Raw genomic sequence first — 12,133 nt, 5'->3', positions numbered from 1 at the left:
GCCACTGCGTCAGCCTCTGGAGGGAGCTCTGGAGTGAAGACCTCCTCTTCTGCCACTGTGTCAGCCTCTGGAGGGAGCTCTGGAGCAAAGGCTTCCTCTTCTAATGCTACTTCAGCCTCTGGAAAGAGCTCTGGAGCAAAGGCCTCCTCCTCTGCCGCTGCATCTGCCTCTGGTTGAAGATCTGGTGCAAAGGTCTCCTCCACTGCCACTGCATCCACCTCTGGCTTCTTAGCCCCCAAAAAAATTTTATGCGGGCCCTCCTTTCCTAGAGCCTGAAACAGGTGCCTGAGCATAGCACCAAATGACTGAGCATCTCTGAGGCATGGATGTTCAACTCAGATCAGGTATTCAGCCCATCGGCATGCTTGCCCTGTGAGCCAGTAAATCATACAGCCAACCCAGATGTACTCTGAAGGCTTGGGCTCCACCAGGTCAGAATAAAAGAGCACACAATGTATACTCTACCCCCATCATAGGGTGCCGGTATGTCCAACCCTAATCACTGCAGGAAAATTACAGATCCGGGTAGAGGCACGAAAACCTGGGCATGGTATTGAGCAGCATGCCGGCTCTCTTCCACTATATCCATGCTATGGCAAAGTATTCTATTGGTGATTGCAGGTTGATTGGAGTGGAGACAGACGTATTTGCAGTTAGAGAGTCTTTAGTGGAAAAGAAACACACAGGCATATAATCCAAAATGGTAGGCTGACTCAATAAACGGGCAAATAAGTTGAACAAGGCAAAACAGACTAAACAGGGCAAGACTAGATTGGAAACAAAAACACAGAACGAGCATCAGGAAACCAGGACGACAACATGATTACAATGGCTCAATAAAGGTGATCAACAACGCAGTACTTCACAAAGTCTAGGTGTGTGCAGCGTCCTTTTATGTGTGCACTGATTGGGCCTTAATCTGGAGCAGGTGCTAGTCATTAGAGGCACATGCTGTACAGAGCACACGTGAGCAAAAGTCAATTGCATGTGCCAATGCGCACAGATGTGACAGCATCAAATTCTAACTTCCTTTATTTTTACAAAATACAATTAATTTGGTCAGTAAAACTATTGAAAATAATTTCTTTGTACTTTTGTCAGTTAACTAAAGGTTCACGTAAATTAACAAATCAGAGATTTTTATTGCATTTTGGAAACTGTCCCAACTTTTCTGTAAATGGCATTAGTACTTGCAGTCCCATGCACCAGACTTTCCACCATGGGGGGTCAGGTCCTTCAGTGCCATTTCCCCAAATTATTGAATTCTCTTCCTCAATCTCTCTGTGACTGCTCTCTTTTCTCTACTTTCAAATCTAAATTGAAGACTTATCTCTTCCATGCACTGTCAGTAATGGTGTTGAGAGCGATAGCTCTAACCAAACTACAAACATGGCTTCTCAGAACTACAACACCCAAGAAGCACAGTGCCCCCTGTCACCGGCTGTCTCTCATTCATGTCTAATCAGCCACACTACTTAAACCCCTCTCTCACACACTCTCACTGCGAAGTATCATTCTGAGTTTACCCGGTCATACCAAGCCTTATCTGTCCTACTGCTTTCCTGTTTCTTTGACCCTCACTTTTGCCATTTCCCACTACGTCTCTAGTCTGCTCTATATTACTCTGCTTACCAATCGACCGACCCTTGCCTGCCTTTGACTACTCTTCTAGTTTTGCGATTTGGCTACGTCTTCAGTTTGCTTCCCTGTTCTCCCTTGCATATACATCCATAAATGCCTGCAGATTTCTCTTCCTCTCTTACTGCTTAGTATTTTTCCCCTCCTTCCAGTAAAGCAACCTTGGGATTGTCAAAGGTGCTAGAGAAATTATTATTATTATTATTATTATTATTATTAAAACTTTTATTAATAAAATTTGATTTTTTAGAATGAATAAATATGACTAAAAGATGTAACATATAAAAGATATATAGCATATCACATATAACATGTTTATATAAGCATCAGATAAAGGTATTATGTGCATCATATATATATAATTATAAAGGGTTAATGAACATTGCTTTAAACATCAGCATATAATAAAATCTGATTTTTTTAAGGACACATTACTACATGTTGATAGTAGAGTGTGGTTAGTCAAAGGACAAAGGTAAAAATTATGAGTGTCAGGTCTGCAGGTGACAGAAAGATGTAAAATCAGAAGAGTGATTATTCAGAGCACACTGGTAAACAGATCCAAATCGTGAGGCAAAAGGCAGTGTCAGAAACAGGCAATGGTCAGGCAAGGCACTAACAGGTTATCAAAGCAATATCTGAGAGAAAAGTTCAAAACAAAGTAAAAAAAAAATCAGAATCACCAGAACAATAACAAAAGCTTGGTAAAGGCAAACGCAAGGAACTGAGTGTATACTTCAGTGTGAGGGAATTGAATGTAAGACTGAGAAATGATTCAGTTCAGGTGTTCATGATCAGAACTCCGGAGACTGTTAGCAGTGAGCTGCAGAATGGTCACTGTAGTCCATGGCAGCCATATTTGAAGGCTGCTGTGAATTCTGGGAACAGGAGTCTTGAGTGCAAGCAGATGGAGACATGACAGACCCCCCGCTACGAGGAGCTCACTCTGAGAGAGATATTTTTTCTTAGGCAGCCCTGAGGGTGACAGCCTAGTTTATCAGTGAGCTTGGCATGGAATTCTTGTCAATGGAGTGGGTCTAAGATGTCCTTGGTCAGGAGCCAGCAGTACTCCTCAGGGCCATAGACCTCCAACTCGACCAAGTATTCTAGGTTACCTCCTTTGTGTCAAGTGTTAAGAATGTCATGAACAATGTAAGCAGGTTGACCATCAAGGGTGAGGGGTGCAGGAGGTGAAGTGGAGGGAACATTGGTGGCTAAAGGACAGGGATGGCAGGTTCCAGGCATGATACATGGAACATGGGTGAGAGTCTATGGTGTCTGGGCAGGTCCAGCTTGTAAGTGATGTCGTTGATGCATTGCAGAATCTTAAAGGGGCTGATGTACTTGTCACTGATTTTTTTACAAGCTTGTCAGTTCCTGATGTCTTTGGTTGATAGCCACAGTTTGTCACCTGGGTTATATGGGGGGGGGTCCCTTCTATGATGGTCAGCAAAGTACTTCTATCTTTGTGCCACTTGCTCTAAGCACTGCTGGACACTCTGCTACCCCTGTTCACTGTGCTTGAACCAGTCATCAACTGCAGGTACATTGATGGAAGAGAGGGTGGTTGATAGCTATGCATTGGAAGGGCATAAGTTGGGTGGCAGAGTGTTGCAGGGAGTTTTGGGCGTATTTGATCCATGGCAGAAACTGCACCCAGTCCCTCTGTTTCTCAGTGCAGAACACCGTGAGGAAACACTCAATCTCTTGGTTGGCCCTTTCCACTTGGCCATTAGACTGTGGGTGATATCTGGAAGTCAAGTTCAGTGACACTTCCAGTTTGTTCATGAATCTTGACCATAGACGAGACATGAAATGTGAGCCAAAATCACTAACAATATCTTCTGAGATACCAAAATAATGAAACACATGGATGAAGAGAAGTTCAGCTGTCTCAAAGGCTGTGGAGAGACCTGGAAGAGGGATAAGGCTTAATGACTTTGAAAATCAATCTATGATGACCATGATTATGGTATTATTCTGGGATTTGGGAAGCTCTGTAATGAAGTCTATGGTAATGTGGGACCAGGGACATTGAGGCATGGGGAATGGCATGAGTGTGCTCACTGGAAGCACATGGGGCACTTTAGCCTGTGCACACACTGAACATGAGGGAATAAACTGGTTGATATCCATTAACATATTTGGACACCAGTATTTGGTTTTTAGCAACTGGTAGGTATATTGACTGCCAAGATGCTCAGTCACAGGAGTTGTGTGTGCCCAACTGATCAGCTGGCCACTTAGACATGGGGGAATATAGATATGGTTGGTGGGGCATTCAGCAGAAACGTAATATAGTAACGTTTGAACAATTAACTCCCAAGTCAGGGCTTTCACAAAGCATGCTGGAGGGATAATGGGTTCTGAATCCTGGACTGGAGCTGTGGCTGAGTCGAGACAAGACAGAGTCAGCTTTTGTGTTCTTGAAGCCAGGCCTGTAGGCTATGGTGAACTGAAAATGTGTGAAGAAGAGGGCATGGCAGACATGATGAGGATTCAGGCATTTAGCAGTCTTCAGATACTCCAGATTTTTGTGATCAGTGAAAATGGTAAATGGATAGGTTGCTCCCTCCAGCCATTGTCACTACTTCTCAAGTACCAGCTTGACAGCTAAAAGCTCCCAGTTACCAGTGACATAGTTTTGTTCTGTGGGGTTATGTTTTTTTGGAAAAGAAAGCTACAGGGTGCAACTTGGGCTTCTTGCCAAAATGCTGAGACAGCACTGTTCTGTCTCCAGACTCGGATGCATCAATTTCCACAATGAAAGTCTTTGTGGTGTCAGGGTGTTTCAGGATGGGAGCTGACTTGAATGCTATCTTGAGCTGTGGAAAGGCTCTTTCAGCAGCTTGGTTCCTTTGAAGGCACTTGGGACCTTTTTTGAGCAGGGCTGTCATGAGAGCGATGATGAAACTGAATCCTCTGATACTTCACTTGTAGAAGTTGGCAAATCCTAGGAAATGATGAAGCTCCTTAACTATGGTGGAAGTTGGTCATGTAGTTACTGTTGAGACCTTGTTTTCATCCATGGTTACTGCCTCAGCATTGATAATATAGCCCAGGAATGCTATCTGGGAGACATGAAATTTGCATTTCTCTGCTTTGACAAACAGGTGGTTCTCAAGGAGTCAAGACATAACCTTTTTACATGGTGCACATGGCTTTCTTGGATAGGAGAATCAAGATATCATCTATGTAGATGATGATAAATCTTCTGAGCATGTCCTTCAATACGCCATAGATCAAGCATTGGAAGACATTTGGACCACAAGACAGATAGAATGAACTGATGCTAAATACTGAAACAATAATATGCTAATATCAGTTAGTACCAGTACAGTGGGGCAAAAAAGTATTTAGTCAGCCACCAATTGTGCAAGTTATCCCACTTAAAAAGATGAGAGAGGCCTGTAATTTTCATCACAGGTACACTTCAACTATGAGAGACAGAATGGGGGGAAAGAATCCAGGAAATCACATTGTAGGATTTTTAATGACTTAATTGGTAAATTCCTCGGTAAAATAAGTATTTGGTCACCTACAAACAAGCAAGATTTCTGGCTCTCACAGACCTGTAACAACTTCTTCTAGAGGCTCCTCTGTCCTCCACTCGTTACCTGTATTAATGGCACCTGTTTGAACTCGTTATCAGTATAAAAGACACCTGTCCACAACCTCAAACAGTCACACTCCAAACTCCACTATGGCCAAGACCAAAGAGCTGTCAAAGGACACCAGAAACAAAATTGTAGACCTGCACTAGGCTGGGAAGACTGAATCTGCAATAGGTAAGCAGCTTGGTGTGAAGAAAACAACTGTGGGAGTAATTATTAGAAAATGGAAGACATACAAAACCACTGATAATCTCCCTCGATCTGGGGCTCCACGCAAGATCTCACCCCGTGGGGTCAAAATGATCACAAGAACAGTGAGCAAAAATCCCAGAACCACACAGGGGGACCTACACTACGTTCAGACTGCAACCTGAAACGATCCATATCCGATTTGTTGTGAAATCCGATTTTTTTGTTAGGCCGTTCACATTATCAATTATATGAGACTTGTATGCGATCTCCAATATGAACGGAAAACGACCCAAAAGTGTCCCGAATGCGCAAATTGACACGTAATAAGCACATCTACGTAATATGTAAACAAAAAAAAAGCGCACTCTTCAAGGAGATGAGGCGAGACCTGGCGATGTGGTTTTGGCGGCGGAACTCACACAATAACCTGGTATTGTGGCGGCGAGTGAGAAGCAGGAGGGCAAGGACTTTGGTCCAGGCGCTGTGTGGGGTCGTGGCAGCAACCTCCGTTGAAAGTAGGGTATGGATGCGGAGTCGCAGCCAGGAGTGGTGGGATGTTGACGTGCTGCGCTTCTCTGATAATGATTTCATCAACAACTTTCGGCTTACGAGAAACACCTTTACCTACCTCTGTGAGCGACTGCGTGTGCCACTGTCGCGGGTGGAAACGCAACTTCGGCAGCCAATTTCTGTGAGTAAACGCGTTGCCGTCGGGCTGTATTGGCTTGCAACAGGTGCGTGTTACCGCACAATCGCAAACCTATTTGGCATAGCCAAGTCTACAGTGTGCTCCATCGTCAGAGAGTTCTGCGAGGCAGTTCGACAGGTTCTGATGCCAGAGTACATCAAACTGCCTCGGGGAGCTGAACTCCAGGAGGTTGTGGAGGGCTTTGAACACAGATGGGGCTTCCCCCAGTGTGGAGGTGCAATAGATGGGACCCACATCCCTATCCTTGCACCTGAAGACCACCATGCTGACTACTTTAACCGAAAGGGGTGGCACTCAGTCATTCTGCAGGGTGTTGTTGATCATCGATACTGGTAAGTACTCACAGTACAATGTAAATGTTTTATTTTTATAGTTTATATAACTGTGGCTATGACATTCATCTCAATGTCTGACAAGTGTAGTCCAGCCATAATATGTAGTGCAACACTGCCTTACATAAAATATATTAAAATCTTACATTATATTTAGGAATGAACTACCAACATCTTCGTCTATGTTTTCCAACAGCTTCACCAACATAAATGTTGGATGGCCAGGGAGCGTCCACGATGCCAGAGTTCTCAGAAATTCCCACATCTATTCACTGGCAGAGAGAGGAGAGCTTTTTCCCATGGTGAGTGTGGAGCAATCTAGTAATGTGTATCCCCTAGCAGCTGTTTCACCTAAGACCTCACCACCACACCATTGCAGTTTTTTGCATTTATTTGGCCACAAAGATGCCTACGCATGTCGGCCTAATAGGCCTTTTCAGGGCTTATCCTGAAAAAGGCATAAGGCTGAAATGCGTAGGCATCTTTATAGCCAAATAAATGTAAAAAAAAAAAAAAACCTGCCATCTTGAGTGCCTCGGACTTCCTTGCCTAAACCAAGTTTGAGAGTCCTACTCCCAACACTGATGAGCACCAAGGAGAAAAGGTGAACACCCTGAAGCATTCCTAAGTAAATACCTATTTTTTGTAATTAATCAGGGGTGTCTCAAATAGTGCTGTGTAAAAACCTGTGTTATTGATGGCATTGCACTGAGTCCTAATGATGACTTATCTGTGTACCTCAAGACCACTGAAGACATCATGGGTGTTGAGGTGCCCATCCTGCTTCTGGGAGATCCTGCCTACCCTCTGCGAACCTGGCTCTTGAAAGGGTACTCCGACACAGGAAACCTCTCAGCACAGCAGAGGTACTTCAATTTGCACCACAGCAGAGCCAGAATGACCGTGGAGTGTGCATTCGGGCAGCTGAAAGGGCGGTGGAGGTGCCTTGGGAAACGGCTGGATGTGGACATCTCCATCGTCCCCACAGTTGTCAGTGCATGCTGCACACTCCACAATGTGTGTGAAATTCATGGGGAGGCCTACAAAGAACCCAGTGGAGCTGCTCTCAATGTTGACAGAGGGCCTGAAGGAGGGGCCTTGCCAGATATGCAACCAGCATTAGTGAGGGAAGCACTGACATAACTGTTCTATAGCCAGCTGTAGCCATATGTATCCTATTTGTCAATATAGCATGTTAAAAATGTGCAAATACATTGATATCTGATTCCTGACTTAAAAAGATAAACAGTACATTTCATTACGTTGTAATTATAGTTTGATTGTTATTGCGAGTGTTACCCACTATTCCTGTTACCCACACCAACTGTGAACAATAAATCAACATATTTTTGTTAGTTTATTTGCTACCACTGCTTTAAGAATTAATAAAAGGTTCACACACTTGTTTTGGTGTTGCTTGTGTATTTATTACACCATAGTTATAAAAAAAAACAACAACTTGAAAAACTGACCATGGTATTAGCCCTTACTATTCATCCTCAGGTCTAAAGGAGGGGGGGTGATCCTGGGGGTGGAAAGCATGTGGCAGTGGCTGGTTGAGATCCTGAAGGAAAGGCTGAGTTGGAGATGGGGATAGGGACATTGGATAGGCTCGGGAATGATGTGGATAGTTTGGGTTGTAAATTGGGGCCTGGTAATGTGGCTGGGGTGGCTGTGGAGGATGTCGGTCCATAAACTGGGCGAACATCTGGAACATCCTGCGGTCATGCTCATGTTGAGCCGCCTGCAATTTCAGGAGCAGGTTGTCTTCAGCCTTAAAGGCTTTACTGATTCTGTCAGCAAACACCTCCAGAGTACTTTCCATTTTTGACTTCCTCTTACAAGTCTTTGCAGGTGCAGCTACAAAGGGAATAACATAGGAATGGGTTAGTAGCCCCCCTCTGGCCCAGATGAAAAACCAGCTCAAAGCACACCTCTTCACAGAAGCCTTTGTCCCTCTATCCCACACACTCCCTGTACATACACACGTGCATGCACACACAGTACATACTCATGCACACCATGTAAAGTGACCTTGGGTATTTGGAGAGGCGCTTTATAAATCAAAGGTTTTTTTTGTTCTTGTTGTATTACTATTAATATTACTATTACTTTTATTATTATTATTGTTATTGTTATTATTGTTGTGTTTTCAGGTAGGTTGTTGCCAAAAGATGTAGCTTAAATTATAATGACAAAAAATGGCAATACTTACAGCCAATGGATGTAGATGCAGAAGAGTTGCGTGGTGCATCAGTAGCCCTACTGTTTTATGTCTCTTCCGCGATGGAACCAGGGGAACCTGGGGACAGTGATGCCGGCCCATCCCCTGTGCATGTAATCAATAACACAATACAGTTAATGTTACGCTAGTACAGTGTTTTTTTTTTATAGAATTACTGGATGTTATTAAAATAAGCAACAAAGTTTCATCATTTTCAACCATTTCAAACCACTGCGGTAGTATTTCGAATTGCAAAACAACCAGTTAATTCGGACAGCATGTGCACCCACCTGTATGGGAGTTGGTAAGGCTATCTGCCCTAGCAGCGTGACCTGCCCTGTCGTCGGTGCCCACCTCGCAGGCTTCCTCCGCACTATCCAGCAGCAGTTCTGTAGGGTCCACGTGAGGTTTGTCGCCCAGAATGCGGTCGAGCAGGTCGTAATGTGGACATGTCACACGACGCCGGCCGCTTCTTTTGTTGGCATCCTTAGCTTCTTTATATTTAGCATGAAGGCTCTTCACCTTTCGCTGGCACTGAAGCCAGGACCTCGTGTACCCACGCTCGGCCAGTGCTTTCGCTATTGTTTCAAAAACAGCGCGATTTCGGTATGCATTATCTGCAACATCTAGTGATGAGTCTTCTCATGGGAAAGTAATCCTATCCTGGAACGGCAAACTTTGCTGCAAGTGCTGTAGGTATATACAGCACTAGCATCTAGACAGGTGCTGGTACTGGCTTTCCTCCTGGCCCTTTTCTCATTAAACCACCTTGTTCTATTTGTTTCAAAGGTGTTAATACCCTTTAGGCAGGTTTGTCATCACTTCACACGATCATAAGCAGTAGCTTCCCAGCAGTCAGTATCGATGCTACATGCCTTGAGATTTTGTTTCAGTGTATCTTTATAACGGAGTCTTGGCCTTCCAAGTGGTCTTTGTCCCATCTTTTATTGGGAGTAAAACAGCTTTGGGTATCCTGGTATCCTCCATTCTAACTAGGTGGCCTACCCAATGCAACCGTGCCTTAAAGATCTGACATTCCACACTGGAGACTCCAAAGCGCTCGAGAACTTCAGCATTCCAAACCTTGTCATGCCATTTAATACCACAAATAGATCTCAGGCAGTGCTGTTGAAATTGCTCCAGAAGTTGCATATGGCAGCAGTAGGTTGTCCAGGTCTCACAGCCATATAGGAGCATAGTGAGAACTACTGCTTTGGACACATTGATCTTCATTTGAAACCAAACACTATGTTCATCCCACAATCTGTGTCTCAGTGCACCAAATGAGCTGCTACTTTTAGCCAGGCACTGTGTGATTTCATCATCTAGAGTTGCTGAGCTTGACAGGATACTACCAAGATAGCAGAATTTCTCTGCTGACTTCAGAGTTGTGTTATTGATGGTGACCACAGGGTTTACATGAGAGTCACCAGGAGCTGCCTGAAGCATGATCTCTGTCTTCTTAAGACTAATTGTCAGGCTGAATCTTTCTGATGCACAAGCAAACCTAGTTGTAATCAGCTGGATGTCCTCCAGGACATGGGCCACTAGAGCACAGTCATCTGCAAAAAGCAGGTCCCTAGTCAGCATTGACAGAGTCTTTGTGCAAGCCTGAAGACGTCTTACATTAAACAACCCGCCATCAGACCAAAATTGTATATAAACCCCTTTGTCTAAATCTCAGAATGCATCCAGTAGCATAAGAGAAAACACAATAGAGAATAGGGTTGGAGCCAGAAGCAATCTTGCTCTGTTCCATTGGTGCCAGGAAATGAGTCATATGACTCTCCACATTCCTGAACTCTAGCCAACATTCCCTCATGAAATGCCTTTATAATTGCCACAAACCCATCTGGGCAGCCAAGTTTCTGTAGGATTATCCAAAGGCCATCACAGTTGATGGTATTGAATACTTAGTTCAAATCAATGAACACCATGTAAAGAGTCATGTTTTGTTCATGGCTTTTTCCTGGATCTGCCTCATAGTAAATATGTCTACGCTCCCTCTGCCCTGTCTGAATCCACACTGGGATTCTGGATATGTTGAGTCAACCAGGTGTTCAATCAACCTATTAAGTAGAACCCGTGCCAGTATTTTCCCTGAGATGGAAAGAAGAGATATGCCTCTATGGTTGTCACAGATGTCACAGTTGCCCTTTCGCTTGTATAATTGTACAGTAGAGGCATCCTTGAAGTCTTCAGGAAATGCTCCCTTCTCCCATATCAGTGCAAATAGTTGGGCAAGTTTGCTCCACATATAGGTACCACCATTTTTGTAAATATCAGCAGGAATAGCATCCACACCAGGAGACTTCCCAGAAGAGGTCTGTTTGATGGCTCTTGTTATCTCCTCCAGTGATGGAGGTACATCAAGCTCATCTAGGATCTCTAGCTGGGGTATCGTGCCTAGTGCTTCTTTGGACATTGACGATGGATGGTTGAGAAGACTATTGAAATGCTCAGCCCAGTGGCTTAAAATTGCTGACTTTTCATCGAGTAGTGTCGTCCTGTTTGATGAAAGGATAGGTGCACTACCACTGGACTTTGGGTCATAAACAGCCCTAAGGCCCTCGTAGAACAGCTGTGTGTTATGTTTGTCAACAGCTTCCTGAAGCTCTCTAGCTTTGTTGTCCCACCATTTGTTTTTCATCTCGCGCAGTCTTTTTTGGACAGCACGTTTTGTATTGAGGTATAGTGATCTCTTTTCAGCGGATATTTTGTTGGCGATGTGCTCTTTGTGTGTGCTGTGTAATTTTCCTCATAATTCTGAGATGTCACGGTCATCTTCATCAAACCAATCCTGATGCTTGGGTTTAACAAAGCCCAGAGTGTCAGAACTAGCAGAGTAGGTGGCATCTTTAAATTGTTTCCATGCTCCTCCTATATGCATTCCCAGCATGTCATTTGGTAGGCCTGCATTTTGGATATTTACCTTAAGCTTTTCTTGAATGGATGCTTCGGAGATACTTGAGATGTTTATACTGGACAATGGTTTATTTCTCCTGGTCTGCTTCTTTTGAATTATCTGAAGAAACATTCTGCTCTTGACCAACCTGTGGTCAGACCAGCACTCAGCACCAAGTGTGGCTCTTGTCAGCATGACATCACAGACGTCTCTGCCTGACGATGACATAATCCAGCATGTGCCACTGCTTAGAGTGAGGGTGCATCCAGGTAGATTTGTACAACCCCGATTCCAAAAAAGTTGGGACAAAGTACAAATTGTAAATAAAAACGGAATGTAATGATGTGGAAGTTTCAAAATTCCATATTTTATTCAGAATAGAACATAGATAACATATCAAATGTTTAAACTGAGAAAATGTATCATTTAAAGAGAAAAATTAGGTGATTTTAAATTTCATGACAACAACACATCTCAAAAAATTGGGACAAGGCCATGTTTACCACTGTGAGACATCCC

At 43.8% G+C, this 12,133-nt stretch overlaps 1 protein-coding gene across 1 annotated transcript; it reads left to right on the top strand.

The window, feature by feature from the left end:
* The first annotated feature begins 5,970 nt into the window (after positions 1–5,970).
* LOC132884567 (uncharacterized) lies at positions 5,971–7,628 on the top strand. Its single transcript, XM_060918422.1, has 3 exons — positions 5,971–6,485; positions 6,682–6,787; positions 7,158–7,628. The coding sequence occupies exons 1-3, from the start codon at positions 5,971–5,973 to the stop codon at positions 7,626–7,628; spliced, it is 1,092 nt and encodes a 363-aa protein (XP_060774405.1).
* Positions 7,629–12,133: the final 4,505 nt, after the last annotated feature.

Source organism: Neoarius graeffei, chromosome 4, assembly GCF_027579695.1.
Source record: "Neoarius graeffei isolate fNeoGra1 chromosome 4, fNeoGra1.pri, whole genome shotgun sequence".
Taxonomy (NCBI): domain Eukaryota; kingdom Metazoa; phylum Chordata; class Actinopteri; order Siluriformes; family Ariidae; genus Neoarius; species Neoarius graeffei.
The sequence above is the reverse complement of the archived record's forward strand: the minus strand, read 5'-3'. Positions and strand labels throughout refer to the sequence as shown.

Bases quoted from the DNA above. Each gene is read 5' to 3' on its own strand.
- LOC132884567 (XM_060918422.1), top strand. From the start codon at position 5,971: ATGCGGAGTCGCAGCCAGGAGTGGTGGGATGTTGACGTGCTGCGCTTC. The intron at 6,486-6,681 runs GTAAGTACTCAC...GTTTTCCAACAG, and splicing joins GTTGTTGATCATCGATACTG to CTTCACCAACATAAATGTTG. The intron at 6,788-7,157 runs GTGAGTGTGGAG...TGTCTCAAATAG, and splicing joins GAGGAGAGCTTTTTCCCATG to TGCTGTGTAAAAACCTGTGT.